The 19,291-nt window shown below is 42.4% G+C and overlaps 2 protein-coding genes and 1 pseudogene across 3 annotated transcripts; 2 read left to right on the top strand and 1 right to left on the bottom strand.

Moving 5' to 3' along the window:
• Nucleotides 1-4,565: 4,565 nt before the first annotated feature.
• On the top strand, nucleotides 4,566-10,867 carry LOC100835148 (annotated as a pseudogene).
• Nucleotides 10,868-11,325: 458 nt separating this feature from the next.
• Nucleotides 11,326-16,166, top strand: LOC100834840 (O-fucosyltransferase 38). Of its 2 annotated transcripts, none has more exons than XM_024462975.1 (12): nucleotides 11,326-11,539; nucleotides 12,298-12,373; nucleotides 12,559-12,626; nucleotides 12,884-12,972; nucleotides 13,056-13,233; nucleotides 13,385-13,513; nucleotides 13,639-13,772; nucleotides 13,845-14,058; nucleotides 14,142-14,326; nucleotides 14,875-14,970; nucleotides 15,066-15,207; nucleotides 15,864-16,166. In XM_024462975.1, exons 1-11 carry the CDS (start codon nucleotides 11,369-11,371, stop codon nucleotides 15,190-15,192), a joined length of 1,467 nt encoding a protein of 488 aa, XP_024318743.1. In that variant the 5' UTR covers nucleotides 11,326-11,368; the 3' UTR covers nucleotides 15,193-15,207; nucleotides 15,864-16,166. The 2 variants fall into 2 exon arrangements, with proteins under 2 accessions (XP_024318743.1, XP_003576982.1); XM_003576934.4 differs by having other exon boundaries at nucleotides 11,327-11,539; nucleotides 15,755-16,166.
• Nucleotides 16,045-17,716, bottom strand: LOC100842804 (psbP domain-containing protein 4, chloroplastic). The gene is made up of 5 exons (XM_003578764.3): nucleotides 17,239-17,716; nucleotides 16,936-17,039; nucleotides 16,726-16,834; nucleotides 16,390-16,617; nucleotides 16,045-16,302 (listed from the first exon to the last, which is right to left on the bottom strand). The coding sequence occupies exons 1-5, from the start codon at nucleotides 17,537-17,539 to the stop codon at nucleotides 16,238-16,240; spliced, it is 807 nt and encodes a 268-aa protein (XP_003578812.1). The 5' UTR covers nucleotides 17,540-17,716; the 3' UTR covers nucleotides 16,045-16,237.
• Nucleotides 17,717-19,291: the final 1,575 nt, after the last annotated feature.

The raw sequence follows: 19,291 nt of genomic DNA, 5'->3' as shown, positions 1-19,291 counted from the left end.
TACGCTAGCTTCCTCCATCTCCATGGATGGCCGATGCCTCTGATAGTCCTGTGGAATCTTTCTAGGAGTCAACCATGGGAAGATGGGAACAAATGACCAAGGCTAGCGCTAGTCGCTAGAGCATCTACCTCTTTAAATACCTGATCTGCTGGATCATCTTATTAGAATAAATTAATTTTATTAGAAACAAGAGCTTATTTTGTGTATCAATATCCTGGAGAATTATGTATAGCCGTTGCCTTCCAATATATATCACCAATAACAGAAATGTAACATATATATACTACAATAAATACGTGCATAAAAATAATATTCTATTTTCTCAGTTTCTAAATATAAGACGTCATAGCTTGGTAGTAAGTCAAATTTCGAATTTCTTAAAGGTTGACCAAACTTTTTTTTTTTACCAATGCTGACAACTCTAAATAAAATTTATTAAATCAGCCAAGATATATCTTCATAGTATACTTATTTGATATTGTAAATATAAGAGTGGATGAAACATTTTTTATCTCCTAGTTTGATTTTTATGACACAAATTACCTCGTTTAATAGAATTTCTCTTCTTTTACCTCATTTAGTGAAACTTGTGTCAGCGTTTATCCCATCTAAGCTTTTTTCTCTTTCCCGCGATAATGAGCACCGTCGCCACCTTCCCATTGTCTCCGGCAGCCACCGCGTGTGGCTGTGGCGAGCCTTCTCCGTCTATTTGTTGTCCCGACCAGCGTGACCTTTCGCGAGGTTGTCACGACCATCATCAGATGATGGCCACCGCATCAGTGGCGGGAGCGGCGACAGTTGCACACTGTGCCCCGACCCTGCGGATCTGAATCTTGAACAACACGGAGGTGCATGGAAGCATGCCTTTCGATTAGCCGTCCCGCACAATTTATGTACCGCTTCCTCCGTTCCCAATTAATTTGCGCCGGCCATTTTGCAGAAAAATACCTATTAATTTACGAAATCAACCTACAGTACACATCTTCAATTGAATGTGGACTGCGTGTTGATTTTAAAAAACTACAAGGGTTTTTTGCAAAAGTTCTGGTAGAACGTTGACTACAAGTCGATTTCGAAAAATAGCAAGATTTTTTTTGCGAAATTTCTAGAAGAGAGGGAGTACTAAATTAAGCTAGCTGTGCAGGATCGTCCACCTCTCTAGCATCATTAGCACTAGGACCCAAGGTCAGCTAACAATCAATCGTGTTGCTTGCTGTGGTTATTATATATTGATAGACAGCTCGGATTATCAGCTCAGTGGTTAGATCTGATGCCTTTCCTATCTATGAATAATAACCAACATGACGAATTAGCATGCTCTGCTGAGATTCGAGATCTGGTAATACTGCTAATTAACTCTGTGTTAAACTGTCTAGCGCGCTAGTAAAAAAGAACACATCGTGTCACGCTCACATACATACATGTATGCACGGAAATATAAAATAAACGCAAGTATTTCCTTGTATTAGGCATATCTCAAGAATCGTACATTTTTAGTTCGTAAACCCGGGTTTGAAAATAAGCAAAATTGAATACATCTACACGAAAATACTAATTTCCGTGTAATTTTGGTTTTCAATGTAGAACCAAACAATGCATAAAGGAGGGAGGTAGCAATGCATGCCATCTACATTAGTACTTAGTCTAGCACTCTAGTTTATTTCTTGGTTATTTTTTTTAGATAAGCCTAACAAACAAAAAAGGAGTGAATATAAATGCCTTCACATATCGAATTTAATTTTTAGAAAATAAAAACACACATGGATTTGGTAATCTAGTGCGGTACTTTGCTCAACAATATTTTTTACAGAAATTTTGAAAGAGAGGGCTCATATTTGCAAGCCCCCTGTTAATAGAATTCTGCAATGATTCAGAAGAAGTTCTGCAAAAATTCAAAAGAATTATATAGAAAAACGATAAAGATTGAAGCTCTAGAAAATACTCAATGAATCATTCTACATTTTTTTAAGGAATCATTTGACCCAGACGGGACCTAAGCTGAGAATTTTTTTTGCAAATAATGGAATGACCTCTTGCCAAACAATATTCTTGAAAAAAATTCCCTTGTCTCGATAGTGGTTGAGCCAATGATATGGGATGCGCAAAACAATAAGATAAAAGTTTTAATAAAACAAAGGCCCGCAACAATAGCACTGACAATATAAAAGGCACACATGAAGTACCAAGTGGCTCGTGACATGGGTGGACCCACGTTAGGGGTTGTGGGCAGCTACCCCCATTCAAATTCTGATAGTCTTGTATTTTCTTATGATATATTGAGATTGCCCCCACTTATGCTTAATATTTGCCCCCATTCTTCTAATTTTGATGCATATTTTTCAAATGCTTACATACTTTATAGGAAGAGGAAAAAAGATCCATCAGATTCAGGCAGAACAAAGGTTATTTGAAGATGACACCTAATCTTTTTTTTTTTTGCGGGCAGACACAGAGAATCTTGATCCAAAACTTTTCTAATCTTCAACCTTTCCCCTCTCTTTCCAGCAAAAAAAAAACCTTTCCTTCTGTGCTACGCTAGCTTCCTCCATCTCCATGGATGGCTGATGCCGCGGATAGTCCTGTGGAATCTTTCTAGGAGTATTTTTGCCAACCATAGTTGGGAACAAATGACCAAGACTACGTATCTACCTCTCTAAATAACTGTTCTGCTGGATCATTTGTTAGAATGAAATAATTTCATATGACAAAACAAGCTTATTTGTGTCTCAATATCCTGGAGAATTATGTATAGCCGTTGCCTTCCAATATATATCACCGAAATGTACCGTACTGCGATACATATGTGCATAAAAATAATATTCTACTTCTTCAATTTTTAAATATAAGATGTTCTACCTTTGTCATAAGTCAAATTTCTTAAAGTTTGATCAAATTTATAGAAAACTGTAACATAGTATATTTATTTGATATTCTAAACATTATTTTATAAATTTGTCAGAATTTAAGAGTTAGAACGTTTTATATCTAGGAACCTGGATAGTATTGAACATGCTTCAACCCGCTTTCACAATTGTGTGAATTCTGTTTCGGTTTCTATTAAAAAAAAAGGACAGACGGTCGCCGCTGCGTATAGGAACAGACAGTTATGGCCAAAAGAAAAGATACTGACATTGGATAAAATCTCAAAAGAATCAATTACGTATATGGCTTTGCAATACTAGAAAAACATCATAAAAAGGATTTGCATATGTCCAGTTGTTGGGCCAAGAGTGTGGGCACATTTGTCTGATTGTCTCTGTCCAAAATTTCCTGTATTTGTTCGCCCCCACATGATGGGATGGTTTGTGGATCAGATTAATCGGTTTGACATGAACATGGCCGTAATCCCACGAGAAATTCATCACCTATAATGTGGCCCAATTCTGTCTCTCAGAACTCATGGCTGCTATAATTTGCTTTTGCTTACAATAAAGTCAAGTCTTGCCCGGCTTTATAAAGAAAGCAAAGGCAACAGTACTGCATGGCTGCTAGAATATCTTATTGCTCAATTATTTGCAAGTTTTAGTGAGGGATATCAGGTGATGCGAACACTTGATACCTGACAAAAAAATAAACGAAAAAAGGGTAAATTATTTTACATGGATACAAAAAGAGTATGTCGTCAGGTCTTTTTCAGCGATGTAAGCATGCAAATGATTTACAACCACCTTTTTGGCTCACATCATTTTCTTTTCTTTTGGCTCACATCATTTTCAGGGAGCCAAAGAAAAAAACGAATTAAATAAGAATATTCCTTGAGAATACTAGGTGTGGCAATCGGCATGCGTCGGAGCCGAGGAAACGAGCGAGTGGCAACCCTGGCGTAGGCGGTGGCGTCACCTGCTCACCTAGGATCTCGTTGTATTGCAATACACTCAACTACCTGACGAGAATGGTAAAGTAAAGCAGCCTGCGTTATTTTTTTAGACTAGCCCTACTCAATCATGAATATATAAGGAAAAGATATATACTTACACTATGAATGTTTTTTCATAACACACTATACGATGGACAGCTTACTTGCCACGACCGAGAATTTTGCACCTATAACATCGGCTATGACGTTGGTCCGTGATTTCTCCCGCCTATCGACGATAAATCGGTTATTATCGGATAAAGGGAACTGGTGGAGATCAAAACACCCCCCGCTTGTCCGATATTTTCTTTTCTTGTTTTAGTAAATATCATGTTCTTTTTTGAGAAAAAAAAATAATTCCTCCGTCTCAGTATAAGTTTTCTTGAAGGTAAATACTCCGTATATTAAACAACCACGACAATTTGGCGTGGCCCGGCCCAACTAATTGTGGCTGACGAGTGACGACGCGATGTCTATGAATTTCCGGCCCACCCAACCAACGCGAGCGCTGCCACCACCCCGATCTCAAGCAACGCAATCCAGACAGACCCATCTAAAAGAAAATTCTTAATGACGCAGCCCGAATAAGCCGAAGACAAAACACATCGGCCCAGCAGAAGCCCGGAAGCTTCCTTCTCTCTCTCTCTAAAAAAAAAAGCTGAAGCCCGGAAGCCAATGCTCCCATACCTCCCGTGTGTGTGTCTGGGCGCTCTCTCTCTCTTCCCCCGCTCCCGGCTCCCGGCCAATAGCGAACCGCCGAGGTGCGCCCCTGCCCACGCTCCGGCTCCGGCGGCTCGCCCGGCCGCCGATCTCGCGCTGCGCGTGCCTCCTCGTCACCTCCACGGCGGCCTTCCTCGTCCTCTCACTCCACCAGATCGGCCGCGTCGACCTCCCCAGCCCGGACCCGCCACTCCAGGCCTGTTTCTCGATGCCTTCCCCTTTACTTCCGTTCCTTGTCGCTCTGTACTTCTTCGCTACGTTTCCCCGCCCAAATCCGTGCGTAAGCCTTCCGTTCCTGTTGCAATGCAGTTGCTGTTTGCGCAAATTTCTCTGTTTGCTGTGTGTGTGTGTACTTCCATCCTGTTGTTTGGGTACTGCCTTTGCCAGAAGTGGCTGTGGCCCGTGGGCTGGTTGTGCTGGGGGAGTTTCTCTAGCCGAAGTTCCTGTGTTGTAGAGGGCTGTTTGGCAACCTGGGTTTTAGTTGGGCTGTTAGCTGTGGATGTGATTGCAAATGTCTGAATTTCACATGTTGTTCCGAGAGCTTGTTTATGTGTTAGTTAGTGTTAATCACCTCTTTCCTGCCGATTAGCTATAAATGACTGGTATTGGAGCTGAATTAGGAAACACTACTACCCATCTTTGATTAAGAGATCTCTTTGATTAACACTCCCTCGATCCATAATAAGTGTTTCAGTGTTGTGCTAAATCTGAGACACTTGTTGTGGATCGGAGAGAGTAGTTCAAAATGTTACTACTACATAGTTTTCATATACTGAAAGAATGAAAGCACAATAAATTATCTATCCTCTTTCATGCTCACTGAAATTTGTAGCAGCAGGTGAACAATAGCAGAGAAAAAGTTCTCCACTTCTCCTCTATTTTCTCAAATTCTGATGTTAGTCATAGAATAGCGACCGCAATCTGATACTGTCCTGTTTCTCGCACTCTGAATTGATTTGGTTTTGTACTTCTGCGCACAGTAATCAGTCACCGAGTCTCACCTGATCTCTAAGACTATAACGGAACAATCAATACTGGACATCATTGGACCCTCCTGAAGCAAATTTAGCTTTGACATTTACTTAAGCAATTGACCTATAAAGATTCACGCCTTACAGAACTTTAGCGCTGGATATAAGCATGGTCAGATCTTTGTTCCCAGTTTATCAGTGAGCAACTCAGTTGAAGGATCACACCAATAAGGAATACTGCCTTTGGGTTTGTGTGGGTTATATGACACAACAACGATATCAGCGGATTTGTATTCAAAAGCGTTTCTATGTGATATCACTTTGTGTCAGTAACTCACATTTATCAGTCTAATTGTTTGCAAACTTAAATTTCGGAATGTTGCGTGCCTTACATTTTGTAACTGAGTTTTAGTTTTGCACATACTACAACTATAAATCCATATCTAGATACCACTGCTACTAATCCATGAACTAGTTCAGAACACTAGGAAATAAGCCGGGCACAAGACTAGGACATCTGTTTGACCTGCTAATCACTGAACCTCAGTTCATCTGTGGGCACCTTTGATTAAGAATCACATTAGTAGAGCTAGCCTAGCTCATAGCAAACTCTCACAATAGTAAGCCCATAACTCTCTGTTGGGGGAGGGTTGGAGTTGCACGTCAGATTTTTAAGTTCCTTTTATTTTTCATGGGAAGCCATCTAAGATGAGTTGTTCAACTGCTATTCGAGTACTGATAATTGACAAAGATGTCGACAGGATGGCTTGCAGTGTGCTTTTTATTGGATTTATACTAGTCAAGACGGGCATCGGACATGCAAGATTACTATAGTAGCTTGTTTAGAGTTGGAAAATGCGTGTTGACATGAAGATTGAGCGATAGCTGGTTTATGGCTGAAAAACGTTTTGACAATGCATCCATTATCAGTACTTTCCGTAGCAAACTGCTAGAAATAAAAATCCAGATACAACTGGCCAGGCAGGCGCGATTATTTGGCCTAGTTTTTTCTCGGAAATTGCACTTGCATCAGTTGCATGTCGCTAGCAAAGGCTCGAGCGTTTACTCTGTTTCGACCACATAAACATTAAAATGCATGAATGTACACTGACGACTGGTAGATACTCCACTACCGTATGTCTCATGTGGAGCACAACACACACTGTGTCAGGTCAAACATGCACGGCGGACTTGGACTTGGCCTTGGCCACTTGGGATGCATCTCGATCGTACGTACGTTGATTTCGTCAAACGCCCGCGGCGGCGGCGCCATGCATTCGTGGCTCATCTCCGTGTGGCCGAGCTGGGTCCTGTACAACTAACTGTACATTATTAGTGCTGTCTGTGTCTATATGCGCGTACGATGACTTGACTTTGCTTAATTGCTTGCATCAGCACAACCACGAGACTGCACCGGAGCAGGCGCAGGCTATTATAAATCACCAGTACCGGCACCGGCAGTCCAGCACCCACCAAGGCAAAAACAGCTTGCAAAAGGATACATAGAAAAGAGAGCAGAGAGATATTCTAGAAAGAGGGATGGAGGCGGTGGCGGTGACGATTGCGGTGAACGCGGCCAAGACAGTCCTGGAGCGCTTGCTGGGCATGGCGGAGAACGCGGTGACCAAGGAGAGGGCTCTCCTGCGGGGCGTGGAGGGGAACGTGAGGTTCATCCGCGACGAGCTGGAGATGATGCGCTCCTTCCTGAAGTCCTCCACCGCCGCCTGCCCGTACGCCGCGGCCGGCGGCTGGTGCGACGGCTGCGGCAACTGCCGCAGGAGCGCGGTGAGGAACACGTGGGCGCGGCTGCTCCGCGGCCTCGCCTACGACATCGAGGACTGCCTCCTCGACGCCGATCTGGTCCTCGAGGGCGGCAACCTTGCCGACCGCCACCGCCTCGCCAAGCGGATCCTGGGCCTCAGGGACAGGGTCGAGGCGCACAAGGAGCGCAGCCAGATGTACGGAGTCTTCCTCGACGGCGCCCACCGGCCCACACCCACTGAGCAGCAGCACCTGCAGCATGATGACGATGACACTCGCCCGCTGCTCTCCTGCGAACATAATCCGCACACCGACGACGAAGATGACGACGGTAATGATTGGTGGGAAGTCGTTATCGGCCGGGACGACGACAAGAAAGCCCTGATCAAGCGGGTGAAGAAGAAGAACGCGGGTAATAATAAGGTGGTGTCGGTGCGGGGCATGCCCGGGGTGGGGAAGACGTCCCTGGCCAGAATGATGTACAACGACGCCAAGTTCATCCGGCGTTTCGATTGCCGCGCCTGGGTCACCGTGCCGCACCACCACACCCCGCCGATCGGCTACTTCGAGCGGCGGCTCCGGGAGCAGCTCGGCGTGGACGACGGTCGTGACGTCTCGGCATGGCTCAGGGAGAAGAAATGCCTGGTCGTGGTGGATGACGTGTCTTCACCTGAGGAGTGGCAACACATATGGCAGTGCCTCGCTGCCATCGGTGAAGACGGCCGGATCGTCGTGACCACACGGCAAAAGGACTTGGTCCGGCGGTGCGGGTGCGAATACGAGCTGAAGCCTCTCGCACGCAAGGAGAGCCTCAAACTGCTGTTTCACAAGGTAATTAACACCTGCCGGTGTCAATTATTTCAACTTGAGCTGCTATTTCTGAATTTCTCTACTGACCACTGTTGCTTTTAATCCTAAAAGTGCAACTATAAATATACCCCCTCCGCGCCTATCGTTTTGTATAAATTAAGTTGGAACCGCTGAATTAGCTTTTAGATATATATGAAGAATCACCATCCGAGATTATCCATTTAGAAAACAATAATTTCTAGCTGATTGAGAAATGGACATTCCCTTGTTAATTCTTTAATTTCTCTCCACGTAAACGTCTATTGTTTATAGGGACAGTCTATATCAAATTCAAAATTCGTAAATGTTTATTGTTTATAGGGATGGTCTAGATCTAATTCAAAATTCTTATTATTTCTATGTCACTGATCATAAACATTGAGATGGCATGAATGGCATGAAAAAACTAGTTAGAACTATGCCGTGTTTTGCGAAATAGATTGCAGGGAAAACTTGAGTACATATGGACATGTATATTAGTATATATGCATTGTGTCAACCAGCAAAATGAATTGTGACGACTTCAACATGTAGACCTTAGAGTGATGACAGGGAGTTATTCTTCTCCTTTTTTTAGCTTGTCATGATTTTAGTTTCTTATTTTGTGTTCTTTGTTCATTTCAAGGTGTACAAGAATGAGTTACCTAATAACACGAAGGGGCAAGCAAATCATATCTTAAGGCGATTGGGCCTTCCACTAGGTGAGTATAAGTTGCCTAGTGGCATGAAGGAGCAAGCAAATCATATCTTAAAGCGGTCGGGGCCTTCCACTTGCAATAGTCACCACTGGAGGTGAACTTATTAGTTCCAAAACAAGCAAGGAATGGATGAATCTGGTAAACCATCTAGGGTCAGAGTTAAATAGCGACCGTGATATCATTAGAGCTATCTCCTCAGGCTACGACGGGCTACCATATCATCTCAAGTCTTGCTTCCTATACATGAGTATCTTCCCCAAGAACCATGTGATAAGGTGTACTCGCTTACTGCGGCGGTGGATTGCAGAAGGCTACATTGCAAAGCATGACATGGCCATTGAGAAAGTCGGACGGATGTACTACAATGAGCTCATCAACAGATGCATGATACAACCTTCCAAGAAAGCAAGATCTAGCATGGCAGTTGAACATTGTCGTGTTCATGGCCTCGTACTCCACAAAGTAATTTTGCCAATGTCTATTGTGGAGAACCAGCTCTTCATCATGGATAATCATTGCAGAGATCCACAGGATGATATCCGCCACTTGGTTGTGACAAGATGGAAGAGGCATGGACATAATATTAGGAAGATAGATCTTACTTTGGTACGATCATTGACAGTCTTTGGAGAGTGCCCTTTGTCCCTCATCACCCCTAAATTGCGGCTGTTGAGAGTTCTTGACTTGGAGGATACAATTGATCTAGAGAATGATGATCTCAAGGACATTGGGGAACTACCCCATTTAAGGTATCTTGGTCTGCGAGGAACAAATATTTCAAAACTTCCCTCTTTGAAGAAACTCAAGTGCCTAGAGATATTAGATGTTCAAAACACAAAGTTGACCCAATTGCCAGACGGTATCACCAGTCTGGAGAAGCTATGTGGACTTACTGTTGGCGTCAACTTTGTGCAAGACTTAGTAGACAATATGGCAGAAAATAATAATGCAGAAAAATGTAGCGGCAACTTCTTGGAAACCTTGACAGATGATCGATTGCCGAGCCTACAAGTTCTAGGGGTTGTCTACATTGCAGATGGCAAAGTGGCAAGGAAGATAGGGCAGCTGACGAGCTTGCGCAAATTAGGGGTGGATTTAGCTACAAGCAAGGGCATAGGGATGGAATTATGCCACTCAATAGAAAGGCTTGTTCAGCTGGAACGACTCGAAGTGCGCTCCAAGTCGCTTGAGTTTCTCAAGGGCATAGACAGACCACCACCAAAGCTTGTGTCATTAAGGTTGTGTGGCAATTTAGGAAAACTCCCCAGATGGATGAGTCCACTCAATGATCTAGCAAAGGTAAAGCTGCTTCGGACACAGTTGGAGCAGTATGACATTGACGTGCTTGGGAACTTACCCAACCTAAAACTTCTTGGGCTTTGGGAGGAGTCCTTCAGAGATGAATCTATGTGTTTCAGGGGAGGAAATTTCCAAAAGCTCAAAGTACTTTACATTGAAGGCCTGGAGAAAATCGAAACCATAAGAATCGAGGATGGCACATTGCCTATGCTTGAGAAACTTTGGGTGAAGAAATGTCTTGCATTGTCTGACAGTAAGGAAGGCTTGCGTGGTGTGCAGTTCCTACCGAGCCTAAATGAAACTGTGGTAACAAGTTGTGGTGAAAAACCGCACCTGGTGGTGGCACTTCGACGGAAGATTAGCTCGTTTGCGATCCGACCCAAGTTTATAACCGGCAAATCCATAGCAACGTGGAAACAAAGGATGCGTAATAGTTTCTCAAGATTCATCACATGGAATAATACCACTACATTTTTCATGTAAATTATTTTGACAATATATCAGTTGTCATAATTTTGTATTTTTATTAACATATTCATATGAACAACAGTCGTCAATTAAACCGGCATATGTTGGTTGTGTCCATGTCCAAAGTGACATGTATTGCGGACAGAGGGAATAGTTTCTATTTATTTTCTGTAAAAGTTTTGTACTCTACTATTTCTCGTTTAGGTCCTTTACATTGATAAGGTAAGGGATAGAAGAAATTGCTACTTCCTCCGATCCATATTAATTGTCGAAATATTATCTAGACGTTTTTTAGACATAGATACATTCATATTTGGACAAATTTGAGACAATTAATATGAATCGGAGGGAGTATTTTAAATTAGATTTCCTAGGAGGGATTCAGCTACCCATTCCTACTAGCTTGATTTTACATCATCAAGCACACGCTATCATGTTCTCTAATTTTGCGAATGAATGGTCAGTATGAGCTTAGACGCCTATTCAAAGTTTCAAATTCATATCACATCACACCCACGCTACAACGACTGCTTTTTTTTGTTTTGAGCGGATGCTACAACGACTGCTGATTTATACGCTTCTCCCTGGTGTTTTTTTTTGCCTCTACTTGTTCCCACACCGGCAAAGCCTTTTAGCCCGCACATCGGCCCAGCAGAAGCCCGGAAGCCCATGCTTCCATACCTGGGAGTTGAACCAGAGGCCTCTCGTGGGCGTGGCCTGTCTAGGGTCTCTCACTCTCTCTCTCCATGGCGAACCGCCGAGGAGCGCCTCTGCCCACGCTCCGGCTCCGGCGGCTCGCCCGGCCTCCGATCTCGCGCTGCGCGTGCCTGCTCGTCACATCCACGGCGGCCCTCCTCGTCCTCTCCCTCCACCAGATCGCCCGCGTCGACCTCCCCAGCCCGTACCCGCCCCTCCAGGCCCGTTTCTCGACGCCTTCCCCTTTACTTCCGTTCCTGGTCGCTCTGTACTTCTTTGCTACAGTTTCCCCGCCCAAATCCTTGCGTTAGCCTTCCGTAGCTGTTGCAATGCAGTCGCTATTTGCGCAAATTTCTCTAGGTCTAGGTCTGTGTGCCCCCCGCGGACAATTTCTGCTGTATTTTATGGCCCCCTGTGCTGAGCGTTCGGCATGGTACTTGTGGTAGAGAAGGATGAAGCATTCAATTATTCATAGCGTTCTCGAAACTAAAGGTTGAAATGTTGTGGCTAAGAGAAAGCTAAATGCTGTGGCTAGAGAAACCATCTATGCATCCCGGGAGTGTTGAGCCAACGAATCTTGTGCATCATTTGATTGCCATGAGTTAGATGGTTGTTCTTATTTCACTTCCCCTTTTCAGCGAAAAAGTTGAATACAGGGTGAGACAAGTGTTTTGACTGACGATTCTGCATATGTTTTCAAGAAATATAGCGCTTCTGCAATGCTAAATATTCCATGTAAATTGCTAGTTATTGGATGTTTATTATCTATTTTCTAGATGATCTTGGATGGTTCTTTATACCAAATTACCTTACATATACAGATGGCATATTATCAGACATAGCTTCTTAGACATCCAAAATTGCTACATGTACTGGCCAGACATTATCTGCAAATTAAACTAATATTGTGTTTGTGTAGTCATGGTTTGTTGTTTATCAATTGAATGATTGTTAAACGGAAGTGATAATTGATGTTCAGGTGTCAAATGATCAGCTGTGGGGTTCTAATGGCTACGGTTATCATGCTTGTGTCACACCAACCTATAAATATATTGGTAATTTTCTTTCCTTGCAGCTGTTTTAGGGTTGAAACTCCCTATCCATGTATTTTTTATTACTCTGCTCTAGAAGCATTGCGATGCAAATTTAGTGCGCATACATCAATACATGTGTTCTGGTAAGGCTTTCCTCAGTTTTATTCTGTTGAAGAGTTTAGTAACACCATCTTTTGAATTATCAGCTCCAAAAGAGTCGGACCGCTATATGACTGTTAGAAGTAATGGAGGACTCAACCAAATGCGAACTGGAGTGAGTTCATGGCACCCAAACTTAGCTTTTAGTTCGTGTTTTATCAGACATAATTTACACACTTTTGAATTGGTAATTATGTAGCTGCTCCGGTAATAATTTCATGTACTTATGCCTTTTTCTTAATATTCAGTGATTTAATAAATCTTATGTTATCTGCATTATCATCATCATCATTATATCCATCATTTTTCATGAGATTTGATCAACTGATAGTCGTCAATCTTTAATCCGAGCTTGTTATCCCCCCTCTGTAGATCTGTGATATGATTGCAGTGGCCCGCTTGGTGAATGCAACACTTGTTATTCCTCAGTTAGATAAGCGATCTTTTTGGCAAGATACCAGGTCTTGACTGTTAAGATATAATTGGTTCATTGTCATATGTTGTTCCTTCTTTATGTTTACAAAATTTAAACCACTACATGCAGTACATTTAAAGACATCTTCAACGAGCCTGGTTTTATTAAAGCTCTGGAAGGAGATGTCCATATCGTCAGTGACTTGCCTGAAAGTTTGCAATCTGCCCCAAGAGCTCGGAAGCACTTTACTTCATGGTCTGGTGCAAGTTATTATGAGGACGCGAAAGAACTTTGGAAGGATCACAAGGTAGTACTTCAGTTCACTTTCTCTCATCGACACACCAGATTTGTGCCTGCTAATTTAGAAGTTTGTATAATAATTTAGAAGTATTACTTTTACCTGGATCTGAAGTCTCTCATTTATTTGAGTTCACCTGATCACCTCAAATTTTCTACAGGTGGTCCACATCCCGAAATCTGATTCACGGCTTGCTAACAATGGTCTTCCGATTGATATCCAGAGACTGAGATGCCGCTGTCTTTACCAAGCATTGTGTTTTTCAGATCCAATCGAGGACCTTGGAAAGGCATGAACATTCTCTTAATAACCTGCATCATTCTTTTACTATGATTTGTGTTAGTCTTCAATTTGCACTTGGAGATTTATGGCACTCTCTAAACTAGGTTCTGAGCCAACGTACTTACACAACAGAAGCTTGTGGAGCGTCTAAAATCACGTGGGAAGTTTATTGCTCTTCATCTGCGATATGAAAAAGATATGCTAGCATTCACGGGCTGCACTTATGGTCTGAGTGAATCAGAAGCAGAGGAGTTGAGAATCATGAGGTAAGAACAATCAAGCAAATCAGTACAGTTTATTTGTACATGCAAGTTATGAATGGCTCTGTATTGCAACAGAGAGAGAACAAGCCACTGGAAAGTGAAGGACATAAACTCAACTGAACAGAGATCTGGAGGTAATTGTCCACTGACTCCCAAGGAGGTGGGGATGTTTCTACGCGCGATGGGCTATACCAAGTCCACGTGGATCTACCTTGCAGCTGGTGAAATTTATGGCGGTGATAAGTATATGTCAAAATTGAAATCGTACTTTCCAAACTTGGTTAGCAAGGTCAGCAGTGTTACTTCTTTTACTGATTCTGTCCATTGCCTGCACTCTGGAGCTATTCTTCGAACATAAATATACTTCTGCAGGAAGTGCTAGCGACGAAAGAAGAGCTTGAGAAGTTTAAGAATCATGCTTCTCAAGTTGCAGCCCTTGACTACAAAATTTCAGTGGAAAGTGATGTGTTTATTCCATCACACTCTGGTAATATGGCAAGAGCTGTTGAGGGCCATCGTCGATTCCTGGGTCATCGTAAGACCGTGAATCCTGATAGGTAAAGTAGAGATATTCTCATCAGAACCTATTTTCTTTATCTGATCTTGCTTTTCTTCCTTAATTTTCTATAGTTTTCAGTAGAAATGTTTTTGCTCCAAAAAAAGACTTTCATGTAATAGTGCATATTTATTAATTTTGTTGCAATCAGCTCGAAAATATTTTGTAGGTTCTGTAAGTCATTTAGTAGTACTTATTTTAGAAATTAGAATACTTGACAGGATGCTTTTCACATGCACGTGCATGCCTGTGTGTTTGTGTCTGCATGAAGGGGTGCTTAACAGAACTTTCTCTGTTTACTTACAAGTTCGTTTTAACCATCTGGACTAACAGTGGCGGATCCAGGTTTTCAATATTGGGAGTGAAAAAAAAATATATTTTCAATATTGGTTGGGGCAAATACATTGCAATCCTATTTTTTCCTAATATTTTTATAGTTTTTACTTATGATATAAAAGGAATTTCAAATTTATTGGGTGGGGCGGACCCCACCCAATCACCCGGCTGGGTCCGCCCCTGGACTAAACTCTTGTTCCATTTAAACTTCAGGAGAGGATTGGTGGAACTCTTTGGTTTACTTGAAAAGGGGGAACTTATGGAAGGCCCCAAGCTGTCTTCACTTGTTACTGAAATGCATAAATACAGGTAATTTGATTTGTTAAATCTACGACAATATCACATGCACACTACTTCTCTGCCACAGTTTATGCATTGTACTGACATTGCACATCTTTTTTCAGGCAAGGGGCTCCAAGAAAGAGATATTCTTCCTTGCCAGGGAGCAAGGGCAGAGCACGTGCTAGGACAGAGGAATCATTTTATGAGAACCCATTTCCTGAGTGCATCTGCTTGACTGGGAAGCACTGAAGCGATGATGTATAGGTATGCCACTGGCCTCTTGTGCTATGATACTAGACTAGTTAGTTTGCCTGTACATTCTGTTGTATCCTGTAAATCTGTCATTTTGTTATGGATCATTTCTCTTAATCATTGCTCTGGCAAACTACAGCAAAAGTAGGTGATGCATGTAATCATCGTGTAGCTGAAGGCTGTAGAGTCTTATTATTTAAATCAAATTTAAACTAAATACCAGAGCCCCTAAAGAGGTAACCCTCGTCCAAACATGCCTTGAGAGCAAAATTTTAAGATATTGGAAGGGGAGGCCCCTACTTACCATAGAGTGAGCTTATTTGGTCCAGCTTGCCTTTGGACCTTATTGATTTAACCTTGCTTTCAGCAACTGTAGCATAGTGCTGGTATTTCTGTATTATGTCATTGAGAGTATCGTCTTATGAGGTTGTTTTGTATAAACATCATATTGTTTGTTTGTGTTGTAGTTAGTGCCCATGTCATCTATTTGCTGTATTTTTTCAAATCTTAGCATATATTTGAACCATTTAAATGAACTGCCACCTGTTTCTTAATGCAGCCTTGTTTCGTGACATAAACTCACCAGCTCAACCTGCATTAGTGATTCTATTCGGCCATTTGAGCTCTAGTGATGCCTTGAAAGGTTAAACCAGACTGATACTTGGCAGGGTGATCACACAAGTCAAGGGCTTTCTTTCAGCGATCTATGTCCAAGAACCCTATATGTCCGGATGGAGGGCTGACAAGTATAGTGAGGCAACTGTAGGCTGGCAAGTATATTTCTAGTCAGAGATTTGACATGTAGGCTGTGATTGCTGTACCCATGGAAATTTCGATGAATGCCTGTGATTTATGCCGCTGAAATTGCGTGCTTTAGGTCCTTTTTTTTTGGTAACTAGGAGTTCACATACAATGCTCAACTGGTTCAGCTCTGAGAAATCATCATAAGAAATGATGTGTACTTGTCCTCACTCTACATATAGCATCACTCATTTTGCCTAATTATACAAAAATAGTATGTGATGATTGAATCCATGGAACCTTAAACTACACGGAATGATTCTGCTATTTGCTTCAGATCCTTGTAATGCCTCTTCCATTGCAAACCTGCAAAAGGTCCATTTCTCCTGTTCAATATCAAAAGTTTCCATGGAAATCCATACAAATTTTGTGATAAAAGGACAGTGGTTTCACCGTTTGCAGTTACACTGAATAGGTAGAGCCTGTTCCCAGCAGCAGTAGCTGTGATGAAGATGTGCGGTGGTTCCAGCTCAAACTGGTAGTAAGTTCTTCCTGAATATTCCGATGTTGCCGTGGACAAGACCTTCCCTTCCACATTTTCGCCTATGACCTCTGGTCCAAAGGCGTTGATCACCTTTGCTGGCGAGCCAATCTTTTCGATTGTGGCATCGTCAAGGTTATCTTGGCAGTTTCAGAATGGAAACTCATGATAGTCAGTATTGTGAGATAGTTACCATTCAAGGAAATATATCAGGAAACAACATTTTCATCACAGGGATGTGCCTCAACCTGCAAACCTGGCAGTGGGTGCCACAATGACAGACAATCGGCCCTCCTTAGGGTTCCCGAACCGCAGGTCGATCTCTGTGCCGCCAAGATCAGCAATCGACACCGGTGTCTGAATTGGAGCAATGGGAATTTGGCACAAACACAATTTGCATCAGAAAGTATGAACTCTGTTTTCTAAACTGAATTTCTGCCAGTAGCTTCAGTTCTCACCTCTTCCCAACCACCAGGAACTTTGAAGCTGTAGGGGATGATGGGGCTCCAACCGACACCGTGGCCGCCGGACTTCTCATCTGGCCGACGGTATGTTCTCCAACCTATCTGAACAAATTATATCCTTATGACATGCATCTTAAAGTTGAATTGGGAACAAAACAAACCGGCACATATTCAGACAGTTCTAAAGCATAAACTGCTCTGAATTGAACCTAAGCTCTTGCAAGCTGAATCCTCGAGGAGAAAACAAACATCTTAAATCACAATGAATGAGAGATCAAGATAGCAGCAAGAACCAACCATTTTCATCAGGTTCAGACAGCCCAGGGATCCTCCCAGCCAGCAGGCCCTGCTTGACCACTGCTAGGCCATCACCTGCAAAGCCAAGCACTGAAACTCCACAAGCTGCTGCTGTAGAAGCTAATGCATGCCTCCTCCCTACCAAGGCCACCCTCTCACTCTCCTCCTCATGTGTCCCTGACAGGGTGGGCCCGCTGCTGCACCTCACAGCTGCAGCTGCCCTTCCCTTGGCAGCGGGGATCTGCTTTGTGAGGAACAGAGAGGAGGAGGAGCTTGGGAAGGAGAGCAGTGCGCTGCTCATCCTTGCCAGAAGGGTGTAGATCGAGTGTATGTGAGCTGGGAGTAGCTAGTTTCTTGAATGCCTCTGCTTCTGCTTCTGGTTTCTGGAAAGCTTCTGCTTCTGGTTTCTTGAATGCTGCTGCTTCCGGTTTCCTGAATCCTTTGCCTTTTTCCTTGTTGTTTTGCCAAGTGAGATTTTATCTTTTGTTATTTTCATAGTTCATGGTGATGCTTTCCGTAGGATTAGCTGTTCTGGACCACACAAGATGAGTGGATACGGGGGCTTGAGAATTGAGATCAAACATCCCCAACCTTACCCAGATTCTTCTTTGCTCCGGTTTTGCACATCTGTAAAAATCTGATGTGAAAAGTAATTTTTTTTTTAAAAAGGCTGTCGTTTCTTCAGGTAAATTCTTCATCGCCAGTGGTAATGAACTAATACGGCATACCCAAGTTTTTCTTCTTCCATTCTAACAAGTCGAGAAAATTAAAATGTACGAACCACATGCCAACAAAAAGAAAATTCTTGTAGCTGCAGGCACATGCCACCCGTAGGCACGACGATCACAAGCAAGGGAAATACTAATTAATTTCTCCCTATAAATAAACTTTGCAACGTAATCCGCATGCCATTTTCTTGCTGACGTGGCTATATCCTAATCTACGCGTTCTAGACTTCTAGTCGGAGAAGTTTACGCGTGCTTTCCTGATGCACGTAAGACCATATATATACGCGCCAGCTGGATTTGGAATTCTTTGTTTTGCAAATTAAGACCTGTTTACAAGTCTGTTTTAGGCAATTGTTTAGTTGTGCCATCCTATATTAGTCATGTCGTTAAGTTCTTTTTTTTAATGTACAGATCGAAGCAGTATTCAGTTCTGACTTCTCCATGATCTTAGTATATGTATGTGTGTGATTATGCATCAAAGCGTGTATTAGTTGGTGCCCCCTGAATCAGCATGCATGTCATATTTTGTTTCCTCGTTGCACATATTTCTATTTTAGTACTAGACCATGATTAGACGAATTGAAGTTGACATGTAATAAACGAAATCATATAAATTAGAGAATGTGCGAGTTACTGCAAAACAATTGTTGATACTACTGCACTTTGCCTCGTCTGTGAATATTATTGCATCATCTAACTCGTTTAATCCCCGCAATCTCTAATTTCTTCCTCTCTATGTTTTTTTGTTTCTAAACATGCATTGATATTTTCAAGTATTCATGTCTCATTTTCTGAAGTTTCTATAATTGTTTTGCTAAAGAACTTGCTCCGTCATGTTGCTCCTTTCTGCATTTTCGTCAATATTTTTAAAATTTAATATACTTTTCTGAATTTCTATTTTTTTGCTAAATACTCCTACTCTCCTAGATCTGATACTACGTCATCATGTATGTCTTAACCAACGGAAAGGAAAAAAAAAAAGATTATGACATCAAGGATGATGCTGGAGGATAGACGTCGACTCGGGTCGGCTGTTGCCGTGTTGGGCTATGATCGATGATGGGCTGGAGAAGATACGAAAGGAGAAGGATTAATTGGAACAGTAGTTCATGGGAAGGCTAGGCTGGCGTCAAAGTCCACTAGGAATACCAGAGTTTCCACGTGTTTCTGAAGGATGATGATAGTCTCGCTTAATTGCACCGATATGTTCCACTAGGTAAACAGATTTCGCCAGCGCAGAAACAGTTAATTTGCTTCCTGCCGTGTTGAATAAATAATTTCACACCTTCGAATTACCCTCTCGTGCTGTGTGTGTATAGATAGCA

The sequence above is a fragment of the Brachypodium distachyon genome, chromosome 4 (assembly GCF_000005505.3).
Source record: "Brachypodium distachyon strain Bd21 chromosome 4, Brachypodium_distachyon_v3.0, whole genome shotgun sequence".
NCBI lineage: Eukaryota > Viridiplantae > Streptophyta > Magnoliopsida > Poales > Poaceae > Brachypodium > Brachypodium distachyon.
The sequence above is the reverse complement of the archived record's forward strand: the minus strand, read 5'-3'. Positions and strand labels throughout refer to the sequence as shown.

Excerpts from the sequence above, each read along its gene's own strand:
- LOC100842804 (XM_003578764.3), bottom strand. The coding sequence starts at position 17,539 with ATGAGCAGCGCACTGCTCTCCTTCCCAAGCTCCTCCTCCTCTCTGTTC. Across the intron at positions 16,835-16,935 it reads TTCCTGGTGGTTGGGAAGAG|ACACCGGTGTCGATTGCTGA; the intron begins GTGAGAACTGAA and ends GCTCCAATTCAG. Across the intron at positions 16,303-16,389 it reads ATTCAGTGTAACTGCAAACG|GTTTGCAATGGAAGAGGCAT; the intron begins GTGAAACCACTG and ends GACCTTTTGCAG.
- LOC100834840 (XM_024462975.1), top strand. The coding sequence starts at position 11,369 with ATGGCGAACCGCCGAGGAGCGCCTCTGCCCACGCTCCGGCTCCGGCGG. Across the intron at positions 12,973-13,055 it reads TCTTTTTGGCAAGATACCAG|TACATTTAAAGACATCTTCA; the intron begins GTCTTGACTGTT and ends CACTACATGCAG. Across the intron at positions 13,234-13,384 it reads AACTTTGGAAGGATCACAAG|GTGGTCCACATCCCGAAATC; the intron begins GTAGTACTTCAG and ends AATTTTCTACAG.